Here is an 18,323-nt window from a genome sequence, read left to right as displayed (position 1 = left end):
ATATGTAAACAGGATCAAATATACTTGTATTCAATGTGAATACACTGTGATACCATGAGTTTTTACTTCTATATGTAAACAGGATCAAATATACTTGTATTCAATGTGAATACACTGTTATATTATGAGTTTATACTTCTACATGTAAACAGAATCAAATATACTTGAATTTAATGTGAATACCATGTGATACCATGAGTTTTTACTTCTATATGTAAACAGGATCAAGTATACTTGTATTCAATGTGAATACACTGTTATATTATGAGTTTAAATTTTTACATGTAAACAGAAACAAATATACTTGTATTCAATATGAATAAACTGTGATACCATGAGTTTTTACTCCTATATGTAAACAGGATCAAATATACTTGTATTCAATGTGAATACACTGTTATATTGTGAGTTTATACTTCTACATGTAAAGAGAATAAAATATACTTTTATTCAATGTGAATACACTGTGATACCATGAGTTTTTACTTCTATATGTAAACAGGATCAAATATACTTGTATTCAATGTGAAAACACTGTGATACAATGAGTTTTTACTTCTATATGTAAATAGGATCAAATATACTTGTATTTAATGTGAATACACTGTTATATTATGAGTTAATACTTCTACATGTAAACAGAATCAAATATACTTGTATTTAATGGGAATACACTGTTATACCATGAGTTTTTATTTCTATATTTAAACAGGATCAAATATACTTGTATTCAATGTGAATACACTGTTATATTATAAGTTTATACTTCTACATGTAAAGAGAATAAAATATACTTGTATTCAATGTGAATACACTGTGATACCATGAGTTTTTACTTCTATATGTAAACAGGATCAAATATACTTGTATTCAATGTGAATACACTGTGATACCATGAGTTTTTACTTCTATATGTAAAAAGGATCAAATATACTTGTATTCAATGTGAATACACTGTTATATTATGAGTTTAAACTTCTACATGTAAACAGAATCAAATATACTTGTATTCAATGAGAATACACTGTTATATTATGAGTTTATACTTCTACATGTAAACAGAATCAAATATACTTGTATTCAATGTGAATACACTTTGATACCATGAGTTTTTACTTCTATATGTAAACAGGATCAAATATACTTGTATTCAATGTGAATACACTGTTATATTATGAATTTATACTTCTACATGTAAAGAGAATAAAATATTCTTGTATTCAATGTGAATACACTGCGATACCATGAATTTTTACTTCTATATGTAAACAGGATCAAATATACTTGTATTCAATGTGAATACACTGTGATACCATGAATTTTTACTTCTATATGTAAACAGGATCAAATATACTTGTATTCAATGTGAATACACTTTGATACCATGAGTTTTTACTTCTATATGTAAACAGGATCAAATATACTTGTATTCAATGTGAATACACTGTTATATTATGAATTTATACTTCTACATGTAAAGAGAATAAAATATTCTTGTATTCAATGTGAATACACTGCGATACCATGAATTTTTACTTCTATATGTAAACAGGATCAAATATACTTGTATTCAATGTGAATACACTGTGATACCATGAGTTTTTACTTCTATATGTAAACAGGATCAAATATACTTGTATTCAATGTGAATACACTGTTATATTATGAGTTTATACTTCTACATGTAAACAGAATCAAATATACTTGAATTCAATGTGAATACCATGTGATACCATGAGTTTTTACTTCTATATGTAAACAGGATCAAGTATACTTGTATTCAATGTGAATAGACTGTTATATTATGAGTTTTAATTTTTACATGTAAACAGAAACAAATATACTTGTATTCAATATGAATAAACTGTGATACCATGAGTTTTTACTCCTATATGTAAACAGGATCAAATATACTTGTATTCAATGTGAATACACTGTTATATTGTGAGTTTATACTTCTACATGTAAAGAGAATAAAATATACTTTTATTCAATGTGAATACACTGTGATACCATGAGTTTTTACTTCTATATTTAAACAGGATCAAATATACTTGTATTCAATGTGAAAACACTGTGATACAATGAGTTTTTACTTCTATATGTAAACAGGATCAAATATACTTGTATTTAATGTGAATACACTGTTATATTATGAGTTAATACTTCTACATGTAAACAGAATCAAATATACTTGTATTTAATGGGAATACACTGTTATACCATGAGTTTTTATTTCTATATGTAAACAGCATCAAATATACTTGTATTCAATGTGAATACACTGTTATATTATAAGTTTATACTTCTACATGTAAAGAGAATAAAATATACTTGTATTCAATGTGAATACACTGCGATACCATGAATTTTTACTTCTATATGTAAACAGGATCAAATATACTTGTATTCAATGTGAATACACTGTGATACCATGAGTTTTTACTTCTATATGTAAACAGGATCAAATATACTTGTATTCAATGTGAATACACTGTTATATTATGAGTTTATACTTCTACATGTAAACAGAATCAAATATACTTGAATTTAATGTGAATACCATGTGATACCATGAGTTTTTACTTCTATATGTAAACAGGATCAAGTATACTTGTATTCAATGTGAATACACTGTTATATTATGAGTTTAAATTTTTACATGTAAACAGAAACAAATATACTTGTATTCAATATGAATAAACTGTGATACCATGAGTTTTTACTCCTATATGTAAACAGGATCAAATATACTTGTATTCAATGTGAATACACTGTTATATTGTGAGTTTATACTTCTACATGTAAAGAGAATAAAATATACTTTTATTCAATGTGAATACACTGTGATACCATGAGTTTTTACTTCTATATGTAAACAGGATCAAATATACTTGTATTCAATGTGAAAACACTGTGATACAATGAGTTTTTACTTCTATATGTAAATAGGATCAAATATACTTGTATTTAATGTGAATAAACTGTTATATTATGAGTTAATACTTCTACATGTAAACAGAATCAAATATACTTGTATTTAATGGGAATACACTGTTATACCATGAGTTTTTATTTCTATATTTAAACAGGATCAAATATACTTGTATTCAATGTGAATACACTGTTATATTATAAGTTTATACTTCTACATGTAAAGAGAATAAAATATACTTGTATTCAATGTGAATACACTGTGATACCATGAGTTTTTACTTCTATATGTAAACAGGATCAAATATACTTGTATTCAATGTGAATACACTGTGATACCATGAGTTTTTACTTCTATATGTAAAAAGGATCAAATATACTTGTATTCAATGTGAATACACTGTTATATTATGAGTTTAAACTTCTACATGTAAACAGAATCAAATATACTTGTATTCAATGAGAATACACTGTTATATTATGAGTTTATACTTCTACATGTAAACAGAATCAAATATACTTGTATTCAATGTGAATACACTTTGATACCATGAGTTTTTACTTCTATATGTAAACAGGATCAAATATACTTGTATTCAATGTGAATACACTGTTATATTATGAATTTATACTTCTACATGTAAAGAGAATAAAATATTCTTGTATTCAATGTGAATACACTGCGATACCATGAATTTTTACTTCTATATGTAAACAGGATCAAATATACTTGTATTCAATGTGAATACACTGTGATACCATGAGTTTTTACTTCTATATGTAAACAGGATCAAATATACTTGTATTCAATGTGAATACACTGTTATATTATGAGTTTAAATTTTTACATGTAAACAGAAACAAATATACTGGTATTCAATATGAATAAACTGTGATACCATGAGTTTTTACTCCTATATGTAAACAGGATCAAATATACTTGTATTCAATGTGAATACACTGTTATATTGTGAGTTTATACTTCTACATGTAAAGAGAATAAAATATACTTTAATTCAATGTGAATACACTGTGATACCATGAGTTTTTACTTCTATATTTAAACAGGATCAAATATACTTGTATTCAATGTGAAAACACTGTGATACAATGAGTTTTTACTTCTATATGTAAACAGGATCAAATATACTTGTATTTAATGTGAATACACTGTTATATTATGAGTTAATACTTCTACATGTAAACAGAATCAAATATACTTGTATTTAATGGGAATACACTGTTATTCCATGAGTTTTTATTTCTATATGTAAACAGGATCAAATATACTTGTATTCAATGTGAATACACTGTTATATTATAAGTTTATACTTCTACATGTAAAGAGAATAAAATATACTTGTATTCAATGTGAATACACTGTGATACCATGAGTTTTTACTTCTATATGTAAACAGGATCAAATATACTTGTATTCAATGTGAATACACTGTGATACCATGAGTTTTTACTTCTATATGTAAAAAGGATCAAATATACTTGTATTCAATGTGAATACACTGTTATATTATGAGTTTAAACTTCTACATGTAAACAGAATCAAATATACTTGTATTCAATGTGAATACACTGTGATACCATGAGTTCTTACTCCTATATGTAAACAGGATCAAATATACTTGTATTCAATGTGAATACACTGTTATATTATGGGTTTATACTTCTACATGTAAAGAGAATAAAATATACTTGTATTCAATGTGAATACACTGTGATACCATGAGTTTTTACTTCTATATGTAGACAGGATCAAATATACTTGTATTCAATGTGAATACACTGTTATATTATGAGTTTATACTTCTACATGTAAACAGAATCAAATATACTTGTATTCAATGTGAATACACTATTATACCATGAGTTTTTACTTCTATATGTAAACAGGATCAAATGTACGTGTATTCAATGTGAATACACTGTGATACCATGAGTTTTTACTTCTATATGTAAACAGGATCAAATATACTTGTATTCAATGTGAATACACTTTTATACCATGAGTTTTTACTTCTATATGTAAATAGGGTCAAATATAATTGTATTCAATGTGAATAGACTGTGATACCATGAGTTTTTACTTCTATATGTAAACAGGATCAAATATACTTGTATTCAATGTGAATACACTGTTATATTATGAGTTTAAACTTCTACATGTAAACAGAATCAAATATATTTGTATTCAATGTGAATACACTGTTATATTATGAGTTTATACTTCTACATGTAAAGAGAATAAAATATACTTGTATTTAATGTGAATACACTGTGATACCATGAGTTTTTAGATCTATATGTAAACAGGATCAAATATTCTTGTATTCAATGTGAACACACTGTTATATTATGAGTTTATACTTCTACATGTAAAGAGAATAAAATATACTTGTATTCAATGTGAATACACTGTGATACCATGAGTTTTTACTTCTAAATGTAAACAGGATCAAATATACTTGTATTCAATGTGAATACACTGTGATACCATGAGTTTTTACTTCTATATGTAAACAGGATCAAATATACTTGTATTCAATGTGAATACTCTGTTATACCATGAGTTTTAACTTCTACATGAAAACAGAATTAAATATACTTGTATTCAATGTGAATACCCTTTGATACCATGAGTTTTTACTTCTATATGTAAACAGGATCAAGTATACTTGTATTCAATGTGAATACACTGTTATATTATGAGTTTAAACTTCTACATGTAAACAGAATCAAATATACTTGTATTCAATGTGAATACACTGTTATATTATGAGTTTATACTTCTACATGTAAACAGAATCAAATATACTTGTATTCAATGTGAATACACTGTGATACCATGAGTTTTTACTTCTATATGTAAACAGAATCAAATATACTTGTATTCAATGTGAATACACTGTGATACAATGAGTTTTTACTTCTATATGTAAACAGGATCAAATATACTTGTATTTCATGTGAATACACTGTTATATTATGAGTTAATACTTCTACCTGTAAACAGAATCAAATATACTTGTATTTAATGGGAATACACTGTTATACCATGAGTTTTAATTTCTATATGTAAACAGGATCAAATATACTTGTATTCAATGTGAATACACTGTTATATTATGAGTTTATACTTCTACATGTAAAGAGAATAAAATATACTTGTATTCAATGTGAATACACTGTTATACCATGAGTTTTTAATTCTATATCTAAACAGGATGAAATATACTTGTATTCAATGTGAATACACTGTTATACCATGAGTTTTAACTTCTACATGAAAACAGAATTAAATATACTTGTATTCAATGTGAATACCCTGTGATACCTTGAGTTTTTACTTCTATATGTAAACAGGATCAAGTATACTTGTATTCAATGTGAATACACTGTTATATTATGAGTTTACACTTCTACTTGTAAACATAATCAAATATACTTGTATTCAATGTGAATACACTGTTATATTATGAGTTTATACTTCTACATGTAAAGAGAATAAAATATACTTATATTCCATGTGAATACAAAGTGATACCATGAGTTTTTACTTCTATAGGTAAACAGGATCAAATATACTTGTATTCAATGTGAATACACTGTTATATTATGAGTTTATACTTCTAAATGTAAACGGAATCAAATATACTTGTATTCAATGTGAATACACTGTGATACCATGAGTTTTTACTTCCATAAGTAAACAGGATCAAATATACTTGTATTCAAAGTGAATACACTGTTATATTATGAGTTTATACTTCTACATGTAAACAGAATCAAATATACTTGTATTCAATGTGAATACACTGTGATATCATGAGTTTTTACTTATATATGTAAACAGGATCAAATATACTTGTATTCAATGTGAATACACTGTTATATTATGAGTTGATACTTCTACATGTAAACAGGATCAAATATACTTGTATTCAATGTGAATACACTGTTATATTATGAGTTTATACTTCTACATGTAAACAGAATCAAATATACTTGTATTCAATGTGAATACACTTTTATTCCATGAGTTTTTACTTCTATATGTAAACAGGATCAAATATACTTGTATTCAATGTGAATACACTGTGATACCATGAGTTTTTACTTCCATAAGTAAACAGGATCAAATATACTTGTATTCAAAGTGAATACACTGTTATATTATGAGTTTATACTTCTACATGTAAACAGAATCAAATATACTTGTATTCAATGTGAATACACTGTGATATCATGAGTTTTTACTTATATATGTAAACAGGATCAAATATACTTGTATTCAATGTGAATACACTGTTATATTATGAGTTGATACTTCTACATGTAAACAGGATCAAATATACTTGTATTCAAGATGAATACACTGTTATATCATGAGTTGATACTTCTACATGTAAACAGGATCAAATATACTTGTATTCAATGTGAATACACTGTTATATTATGAGTTTATACTTCTACATGTAAACAGAATCAAATATACTTGTATTCAATGTGAATACACTTTTATACCATGAGTTTTTAGATCTATATGTAAAAAGGATCAAATATTCTTGTATTCAATGTGAATACACTGTGATACCATGAGTTTTTACTTCCATAAGTAAACAGAATCAAATATACTTGTATTCAAAGTGAATACACTGTTATATTATGAGTTTATACTTCTACATGTAAACAGAATCAAATATACTTGTATTCAATGTGAATACACTGTGATATCATGAGTTTTTACTTATATATGTAAACAGCATCAAATATACTTGTATTTAATGTGAATACACTGTTATATTATGAGTTTATACTTCTACATGTAAAGAGAATAAAATATACTTGTATTCAATGTGAATACACTGTTATATTATGAGTTTATACTTCTACATGTAAAGAGAATAAAATATACTTGTATTCAATGTGAATACACTGTGATACCATGAGTTTTTACTTCTATATGTAAAAAAGATCAAATATACTTGTATTCAATGTGAATAAACTGTTATATTATAAGTTTATACTTCTACATGTAAACAGAATCAAATATACTTGTATTCAATGTGAATACACTGTGATACCATGAGTATTTACTTCTATATGTAAACAGGATCAAATATACTTGTATTCAATGTGAATACAATGTTATATTATGAGTTTATACTTCTACATGTAAACAGGATCAAATATACTTGTATTCATTGTGAATACAATGTTATATTATGAGTTTATACTTCTACATGAAAACAGAATCGAATATACTTGTATTCAATGTGAATACCCTGTGATACCATGAGTTTTTACTTCTATATGTAAACAGGATCAAATATACTTGTATTCAATGTGAATACACTGTTATATTATGAGTTTATACTTCTACATGTGGATCGGCGAAACCATCTTAATTCTATTTAATCATTGCCTTCCTTCTGTATAGTCTATTATAGATATATATATTTATTATTATTTTCATTTTCACCACTTGGCAACACAACTAGCCTTGTCGCCAAGTTACTGTTTAGTAGTAGCCATTGTTATTCGATGATGATTTCGTTCTGGAGATCGATAAACAGCTCAAACGTGCTCAATGGTCCACTGGACGCATCGTCAAAACCTATCCTGGCGCAGACGGACTAGTCAGAGCAGTAGACGTTAAAATCGGCAACGGAATCTTCCGGCGAGGTATTCAGCAACTGTGCCTTCTTGAAGCGAACTCGACTGCCCAAGATTTGCCAGTCTCGGAGGAGCATGGATCGGCGAAACCATCTTAATTCTATTTAATCATTGCCTTCCTTCTGTATAGTCTATTATAGATATATATATTTATTATTATTTTCATTTTCACCACTTGGCAACACAACTAGCCTTGTCGCCAAGTTACTGTTTAGTAGTAGCCATTGTTATTTCAGTTGTGATCTGTGAGTCAATTTACTGTCTGTCAATCGTGCACGTCTGATCATACTTAGGTAATACTAATTTGTCTATTCTGTGAACTTAACTTCATTGTTTCCTTGCCTTAGTGTTGTCTGTTCGTGAAACTTGTGATTGTGATTGCATGCTTGGTGGCAATTGTTTGCGTGTGCAAGCCTAATTCCACACACGCCGGTAAATATTTAATTAGAATGCTATGCTTGTGGGATCCATACTTATTCTTCCTAATTTCAGACATTGTCCATAATCTATTCCTTGTATGGTGAGAATATACCCTGTCCAAGGCAGCAAACTTACTGATTTAGTCAGAGCTTCAGAACATTGGTCCTTCGAACCGGAGCTGAGAAGTTTGCTTGAAAGCTTGGGTGGAAAGTAATCGGTCTTGCCATGGCAGAAGCTAATGTCACATTTCCCCAAACACAACAAGAAACTCTTGGACACCCCAGTACTTCAAGTACGACCACTGACACTGTGTTAACAACAGTCCCAGTTGAAGTAGGGGCATGGAAGAGGAAGCAGATGATAACACGGCGTCAGATTACCATCACTTGTAAGATTGTGGAGGAACGCATAGCCGAGAAGGGCTCCAGAAGAGAGATCATGGCAACGCTTGGCGAAGCTAAAAGACTTCTGGCGGTGGCCGAGCAACTAAACGACCAGCTGGCAGAAGAACTAACAGATCAGAAGGAGTTTGATGAGCAACAACGAAGGCATCTGTTTTACATATCGCAAGTGAGTACAATTGAAGAGCTTGCAGAACAGTATATCGCGGAACGAGTCAATGATGCCCCTTCAGTTGTCAGTCAGCCCCAAGGCCCACGCCTCCGGCAACAGAGTTTCCAAGAAGATCAATCGCGCGCAGAGCAACCGCTGCCGTCGAATATTGCAGAACAACGTGTAGAAGACTCTGGTAGAGAGATAGAGGGTGTTGTTGGACCAGCTACTGAGCCAATTCGACCCATCCAAAGGGGTAGCCAGTTGGAATCCGCAAAATCCGATAATGGGTGGTCAAGAAATCGCGAAGTCAGTCAATGGTTAGATCATTATCATCGACCAGCAAGAACCCTGGCTCCTAGTGCAGAACCGGAAGATACACCTGATGCTTGGATAGATTCTTATCGAGCCGGGCGTGACCAAACGCCAAAGACGCGCGCGGAGCCAGAGAACCGTTCTTCCGTCAAGATTGAGCTGGAGGTGTTTTCGGGCAAATCGCTAGACTGGTTTTGGTGGGTGGATCTCTTTCACGCACTGGTCCACCAGTCATCGAGATCACCTGCCGAGAAATTAGCAATTCTTAAACGGCAACTGCAAGACGATGCGGCCGATGTCGTGTACGGGCTCGGTGGAGGAGAGGAGGCTTACAAGGAGGCGCTCTTTCGTCTGAAAGAAAACTTTGGTCGGAGAGATGTGATGCGGGCAGCTCACCAACAAGCTTTAGAAAGACTCGAAATGCCCAAAGGAGACCCGAAGGCCTTCAGACGTTTTGCGGAGCGTGCTCGCACACACCTTTTCGACTTGAGTAGGATAGGAGAAACCAACCACTCTGACATTATTGAAAAGCTTTCCCAGCGGTTAACTTTAAATGACCGGTTGGCGTGGAACAATGGACGAGATGACCGTTTGGCGCCCGGCATGGATCTACGGACGTTGAATCAGTTTGGAGCGTGGCTTTGCTCAAGAGCCGCGGCTTATCAAAACGCGTATTCCATCGCCTCCGACCAACTTTCCGGTGCAAACCTGAAGACTAAAAACGTTGGATTCAGTGCTCAGCCGAAGCCAAGACAGCAGGGGCGGACTCACCATGGTTCGGCAAGTGCAGATGCCATGGATAAGCCGAAGCCAAAGGAAAAGAGTTCTCGATATTGTTTTAAGTGCGAACGAGAGCACCAAGTCGAAGCTTGTCCGGAGTTTAAAGACTTGCCCGTCGGGGAGCGAGTAACATTTTGTATAAGACATCGGCTCTGCTTTATGTGTTTTGGCGTCAAGCATTCGTCGCGAGATTGTAGATTCAAGAAGATGTGTAGTGTTCCCGAGTGCAAGTTGTTCCACCATCCGCTGTTGCACGCATCTTCAAGAGCTGACTCCTATTCGTGCTCAAATACCCTTCGCTCAGTGCCGCGGACCGTAGCGCTAGGATTCATCCGGATTGACGCCGTTAACGCCGATGGTGGTCTTGTTCCCATAAATGTTATGTTCGATGAGGGTAGCGACTCCACCCTAATTCGTCAAGGCCTGGTCAGCCGGCTAGGTCTTGACGGAATCAAGCAAACACTTGAAATTGACGGAATTGGTGGCACGCAAAGTCGGATTAGTTCCGAACGTTTACAAATGACGTTGCAGACCAGCTCGGGTGAGAAGGTCGTGATTCAGGGGTCGACTATTCCCACAGTGACGAAGCCTGTTCCGTTGATTGACTGGAGCAACTTGCGTAAACGATGGGACCACTTGGCTGACTTACCGCTTCGCTGCAGTGGAGGGCAAGTGGACGTGTTGCTAGGCCTTGACCACCCTCATCTTATGGCTGTAATGGAAGCTAGAAAGGGAAAAGATTACGAGCCAATCGCATCCCGAACACGGCTGGGATGGGTAGTCCGTGGCGTCGTTGGTAAAGATACGACCATTGGGGCCAAAGTACATTTGCTCTTTACCTCAGAGACGGCAAATGACGTAGGTCCAGAGTTGATAGCGGCCATGCGGGCTTTCTGTGACACCGAAAGTTTTGGTACAGAGCATCAAGTAGATTGTATGTCCCCGGAGAACCGACGAGCCCTTTCCCTGCTTGACTCCCAAACCAAGAAGTTGACCATAGGATATGAAGTGCCGATCCTATGGCGAGAGGGAGAGCCGTCATTACCGAACAACTGGGTACTAGCAGAAAGTCGGAACAGGAGTCTCCGTAACCGATTCCAGCGGGATCCAGGATACGAACGAGAATACCGTGCCGCGATGCAAACTAACTTCAACGATGGTTATGCGAGACGACTAAGTGCCGAAGAGCAACCAGGTGTTGGACCCGTTTATTATCTTAGTCACTTTGGAGTCCAAAAATCACCAGGATCGAAGATTCGTGTGGTCTTCGATGCAGCTGCTAAATTCCGTGGGCGCTGCCTCAACGACAGCATTTGTAGTGGCCCGGCCTTGCAGAACCCGCTACCTGCTGTCATTATCAAATTCCGCGAAGGGAAAATTGCATGGGCTGCAGATATTAAGGCAATGTTCAGTCGTATACGTCTACAGCCCGAAGATCGATGCTTTCATCGATTCATCTGGCCTGAAGAAGACGGAACCGATAGTGTCTGCGAGATGACTCGGCTTACGTTCGGGGTAAATTGCTCGCCATTTATCGCCATTCGCACAACATGGCGGGCCGCGGATGATGCAGGGCCTACAATGAAGGAAGCTGCGGCTGCCGTGCGAGCAAATCTCTACGTAGATGATTATTTAGGATCCTCCAAAGACGTGGAATCTGGGATCCGGATTGCAACGGCTGTCAGGGAAGTCCTTGCTGGTGGGGACTTCCATCTACAGGGGTGGACCTCCAACTCAGCAGATCTTCGTTCCAGCCTTCAGGCAGTGAGTTCCGGTATTGAAGAGTCTACGCATAGCTTTGGTGCGGATGAAACAGAAATGGTTCTTGGAGTCATCTGGAAACCTCATCAGGACACTCTCGGTTTCAAAATAAGTGGCCTGGACAATGTTGTGTATACTCGTGTTGGACTGATTAGTAAAGTGGCAAGCATTTTTGATCCTCAAGGAGCGGCTTCTCCAATCACCATGAAGGGGAAAGCCAGGTTACGCGAGTTGGGCGTGAAAGGGTTCGATTGGAACACAGAGGTTGCAGGTGAAGAACGTCATTGGTGGCAGCAGTGGTTTTCGACCCTGCAACAATTGCAAGAGATAGAGTTCCCACGTTGCATCTTTCCGGATGAAGAACGCGTCACTCGAGTGGAGCTGCACACCTTCTGTGACGCCTCGGAAGAGGCGTATGCCACGGTCACTTACATACGCAACGTTTATGAAGATGGGAGTATCATCGTCCGGCAAGTAAAAGCCTCCAATAAGCTTGCACCAACCAAGACGCTATCTATTCCTAAGCTGGAGCTTAACGCAGCTCTTCTTGGTGCTTGGTTAGCTGACTTTGTCAAAAGGGCTTTAACGCGGGTCATCAACAGTCGCTACTTTTGGACTGACAGCAGTACCGTCAGGAATTGGGTACGTGCAACTGCTTCGTTTTATCAAGTTTTCGTCAGTCATCGGGTGGGGGAGATCCAATCGCTTACCGAACCACAAGAATGGCGATTCGTGCCCGGTAAAATCAATCCGGCGGATGCGGTGACCAGGTCGCAGCTAGAGAGTGAAGCCATTCCTATCAGCTGGTTAGACGGGCCTGAGTTTCTCTATCAGGCGGAAAGGTGCTGGCCTAAAGATTTGCCCTGGATGGTAGTCACGGAAGAAATTCGCCCATCAAAAATACACTCAATGACCGCGCGGCCTAACTTCGACTGGGAGTCGTTAGAGCTTTCCCCAGACAACATACCGGCGCTGCTGAGGTTGGAGAATGAATACTTGGAGCTGATTCAGCAGTGTCAGCAGGAAGCTTATGCCGAAGAATTGGGGCTACTCAAGAATGGGAACGATGTCCGATCATCTTCAAGTCTTCGTTCGCTTACGCCAATTCTCGATAAAGACGGTCTTTTGCGCCTGGGCGGACGAATTGGTAAAGTAAAGTTGCCGTATGATAATGTTCACCCTATATTACTGCCAGGGAGACACACTTTCGCCAGGAAGATCATAGTAGCCTTTCACGAGTATTTGAAACATGCTGGCACCGATTTCTTGTTGACCCAGATACGCCAACATTTATGGATAACCGAAGGAAGAGAGGCTGTCAAGAGGGTGAAGCGAGACTGCTTGCGCTGTAGACGGTACAACGCAAGGCCAGCATCGCAGCTCATGGGCGAGTTACCAGTTTACCGCTTGGAAATTGGAGCGCCTCCCTTTACCCGATCGGCCTGCGACTATTTTGGGCCACTTGAGATAATCTATGCCCGAAATCGTGTTGCCAAAAGATGGGGCGCTCTGTTCACATGTCTTGTCACCAGGGCCGTATATTTGGATTTGGCTGCCTCTTTGTCGTCCGGAGATTTCTTATTTATATTACGTCGCTTCATCGGACTATACGGGAAACCCCGCAGCTTACACTCAGACAATGGAACAAATTTTGTTGGAGCCGAACGCTTGCTGCGAGAGGAAGTAGATGCTCTTCATGCGACTGGGGAGGCGCACCAGTTTATGAAGAAAGAAGGGATCGATTGGCATTTCCAACCAGCTTGTACACCACACTTCGGTGGGGCGCATGAGGCACTTGTTCGATTTGTCAAGAAGGCTCTGTATGCAGCGTTGGAGATAGAAAAGGGTGTTTTACGTCACCCGACGGAAGACATGCTGAGAACTTTGCTTTTCGAAGTAGCGGGTTTGTTGAATTCTAGGCCATTGACATACGCGAGTTCCGATCCAGACGATCTCCGTCCGTTAACTCCAAATGACTTCCTCAACCGGCCGCCTGCAGCTAATCTTCCAGTCGGAGAGTTTCAAGATGCCCTACCCCGAGAGAACTACCGCTACGTCCAGAGGATGACCAATCTCTTTTGGGACCTCTGGAAAGGGACCTATCTACAATCTCTGGCTGGTCGAAAGAAGTAGCAGGCCCGTCGTCGGAATTTCGAAGTTGGTGATTTCGTTCTGGAGATCGATAAACAGCTCAAACGTGCTCAATGGTCCACTGGACGCATCGTCAAAACCTATCCTGGCGCAGACGGACTAGTCAGAGCAGTAGACGTTAAAATCGGCAACGGAATCTTCCGGCAAGGTATTCAGCAACTGTGCCTTCTTGAAGCGAACTCGACTGCCCAAGATTTGCCAGTCTCGGAGGAGCATGGATCGGCGAAACCATCTTAATTCTATTTAATCATTGCCTTCCTTCTGTATAGTCTATTATAGATATATATATTTATTATTATTTTCATTTTCACCACTTGGCAACACAACTAGCCTTGTCGCCAAGTTACTGTTTAGTAGTAGCCATTGTTATTTCAGTTGTGATCTGTGAGTCAATTTACTGTCTGTCAATCGTGCACGTCTGATCATACTTAGGTAATACTAATTTGTCTATTCTGTGAACTTAACTTCATTGTTTCCTTGCCTTAGTGTTGTCTGTTCGTGAAACTTGTGATTGTGATTGCATGCTTGGTGGCAATTGTTTGCGTGTGCAAGCCTAATTCCACACACGCCGGTAAATATTTAATTAGAATGCTATGCTTGTGGGATCCATACTTATTCTTCCTAATTTCAGACATTGTCCATAATCTATTCCTTGTATGGTGAGAATATACCCTGTCCAAGGCAGCAAACTTACTGATTTAGTCAGAGCTTCAGAACAGAGTTTATACTTCTACATGTGAACAGGATCAAATATACTTGTATTCAATGTTAATACACTGTTATATTATGAGTTTATACTTCTACATGTAAACAAAATCAAATATACTTGTATTCAATGTGAATACACTGTGATACAATGAGTTTTTACTTCTTCATGTAAACAGGATCAAATATACTTGTATTCAAGGTGAATACACTGTTATATTATGAGTTTATACTTCTACATGTAAAGAGAATCAAATATACTTGTATTCAATGTGAATACACTGTTATATTATGAGTTGATACTTCTACATGTAAACAGGATCAAATATACTTGTATTCAATGTGAATACACTTTTATACCATGAGTTTTTACTTCTATATGTAAATAGGGTCAAATATGAAAACAGAATTAAATATACTTGTATTCAATGTGAAAACCCTGTGATACCATGAGTTTTTACTTCTATATGTAAACAGGATCAAGTATACTTGTATTCAATGTGAATACACTGTTATATTATGAGTTTAAACTTCTACATGTAAACAGAATCAAATATACTTGTATTCAAAGTGATTACACTGTGATACCATGAGTTTTTACTTCTATATGTAAACAGGATCAAATATACGTGTATTAAATGTGAATACACTGTGATACAATGAGTTTTTACTTCTATATGTAATCAGGATCAAATATACTTGTATTTAATGTGAATACACTGTTATATTATGAGTTTATACTTCTACATGTAAATAGAATCAAATATACTTGTATTCAATGTGAATACACTTTTATACCATGAGTTTTTAGATCTATATGTAAACAGGATCAAATATTCTTGTATTCAATGTGAATACACTGTGATACCATGAGTTTTTACTTCTATATGTAAACAGTATCAAATATACTTCTATTCAATGTGAATACACTGTTATATCATGAGTTTATACTTCTACATGTAAAGAGAATAAAATATACTTGTATTCAATGTGAATACACTGTGATACCATGAGTTTTTACTTCTATATGTAAACAGGATCAAATATACTTGTATTCAATGTGAATACACTGTGATACTATGAGTTTTTACTTCTATATGTAAATAGGATCAAATATACTTGTATTCAATGTGAATACACTGTTATATTATGAGTTTAAACTTCTACATGTAAACAGAATCAAATATACTTGTATTCAATGTGAATAAACTGTGATACCATGAGTTTCTACTCCTATATGTAAACAGGATCAAATATACTTGTATTCAATGTGAATACACTGTGATACCATGAGTTTTTACTTCTATATGTAAACAGGATCAAATATACTTGTTTTCAATGTGAATACACTGTGATACTATGAGTTTTTACTTCTATATGTAAATAGGATCAAATATACTTGTATTCAATGTGAATACACTGTTATATTATGAGTTTAAACTTCTACATGTAAACAGAATCAAATATACTTGTATTCAATGTGAATAAACTGTGATACCATGAGTTTCTACTCCTATATGTAAACAGGATCAAATATACTTGTATTCAATGTGAATACACTGTTATACCATGAGTTTTTACTTCTATATGTAAACAGGATCAAATATACTTGTAGTCAATGTGAATACACTGTTATATTATGAGTTTTTTACTTCTACATGTAAAGAGAATAAAATATACTTGTATTCAATGTGAATACACTGTGATACCATGAGTTTTTACTTCTATATGTAAACAGGATCAAATATACTTGTATTCAATGTGAATACACTGTGATACCATGAGTTTTTACTTCTATATGTAAAAAGGATCAAATATACTTGTATTCAATGTGAATACACTGTTATATTATGAGTTTAAACTACTACATGTAAACAGAATCAAATATACTTGTATTCAATGTGAATACACTGTTATACCATGAGTTTTTACTTCTATATGTAAACAGGATCAAATATACTTGTATTCAATGTGAATACACTGTTATATTATGAGTTTATACTGCTACATGTAAACAGGATCAAATATACTTGTATTCAATGTGAATCCACTTTTATACCATGAGTTTTTAGATCTATATGTAAACAGGATCAAATATTCTTGTATTCAATGTGAATACACTGTGATACCATGAGTTTTTACTTCTATATGTAAACAGGATCAAATATACTTCTATTCAATGTGAACACACTGTTATATTATGAGTTTATACTTCTACATGTATTCAGAATCAAATATACTTGTATTTAATGTGAATACACAGTTATTCCATGAATTTTTACTTCTATATGTAAACATGATCAAATATACTTGTATTCAATGTGAATACACTGTTATATTATGAGTTTATACTTCTACATGTAAAGAGAATAAAATATACTTGTATTCAATGTGAATACACTTTTATATTATGAGTTTATACTTCTGCATGTAAAGAGAATAAAATATACTTGTATTCAATGTGAATACACTGTGATACCATGAGTTTTTACTTCTATATGTAAAAAAGATCAAATATACTTGTATTCAATGTGAATAATCTGTTATATTATAAGTTTATACTTCTACATGTAATCAGAATCAAATATAATTTTATTCAATGTGAATACACTGTGATACTATGAGTATTTACTTCTATATGTAAACAGGATCAAATATACTTGTATTCAATGTGAATACACTGTTATATTATGAGTTTATACTTCTACATGTAAACAGGATCAAATATACTTGTATTCATTGTGAATACAATGTTATATTATGAGTTTATACTTCTACATGAAAACAGAATCAAATATACTTGTATTTAATGTGAATACCCTGTTATACCATGAGCTTTTACTTCTATATGTAAACAGGATCAAATATACTTGTATTCAATGTGAATACACTGTGATACAATGAGTTTTTACTTCTATATGTAAACAGGATCAAATATACTTGTATTCAATGTGAATACACTGTTATATTATGAGTTTATACTTCTACATGTAAACAGAATCAAATATACTTGT

The 18,323-nt window shown here is 34.3% G+C and overlaps 1 protein-coding gene and 2 long non-coding RNA genes across 3 annotated transcripts; all 3 read left to right on the top strand.

Annotated features, from left to right (window-relative positions):
• The first annotated feature begins 8,616 nt into the window (after positions 1-8,616).
• On the top strand, positions 8,617-9,203 carry LOC123477573. The gene is made up of 3 exons (XR_006652674.1): positions 8,617-8,918; positions 8,973-9,057; positions 9,118-9,203. It is a non-coding gene; the product is annotated as an uncharacterized LOC123477573 (long non-coding RNA).
• A 67-nt stretch (positions 9,204-9,270) lies between these two features.
• Positions 9,271-14,586, top strand: LOC116935454. The gene has a single exon (XM_045180949.1). It carries the CDS (start codon positions 9,271-9,273, stop codon positions 14,584-14,586), a length of 5,316 nt encoding a protein of 1,771 aa, XP_045036884.1.
• Positions 14,587-14,824: 238 nt separating this feature from the next.
• LOC123477574 lies at positions 14,825-15,323 on the top strand. The gene is made up of 3 exons (XR_006652675.1): positions 14,825-15,036; positions 15,091-15,175; positions 15,236-15,323. It is a non-coding gene; the product is annotated as an uncharacterized LOC123477574 (long non-coding RNA).
• The last annotated feature ends 3,000 nt before the right edge of the window (positions 15,324-18,323 follow it).

The sequence above is a fragment of the Daphnia magna genome, unplaced genomic scaffold, assembly GCF_020631705.1.
Source record: "Daphnia magna isolate NIES unplaced genomic scaffold, ASM2063170v1.1 Dm_contigs092, whole genome shotgun sequence".
Taxonomy (NCBI): Eukaryota; Metazoa; Arthropoda; class Branchiopoda; order Diplostraca; family Daphniidae; genus Daphnia; species Daphnia magna.
Note: the sequence above shows the minus strand (reverse complement) of the source record. Positions and strands in the feature narration are given on the sequence as shown.

Bases quoted from the DNA above. Each gene is read 5' to 3' on its own strand.
- LOC116935454 (XM_045180949.1), top strand. From the start codon at position 9,271: ATGGCAGAAGCTAATGTCACATTTCCCCAAACACAACAAGAAACTCTT.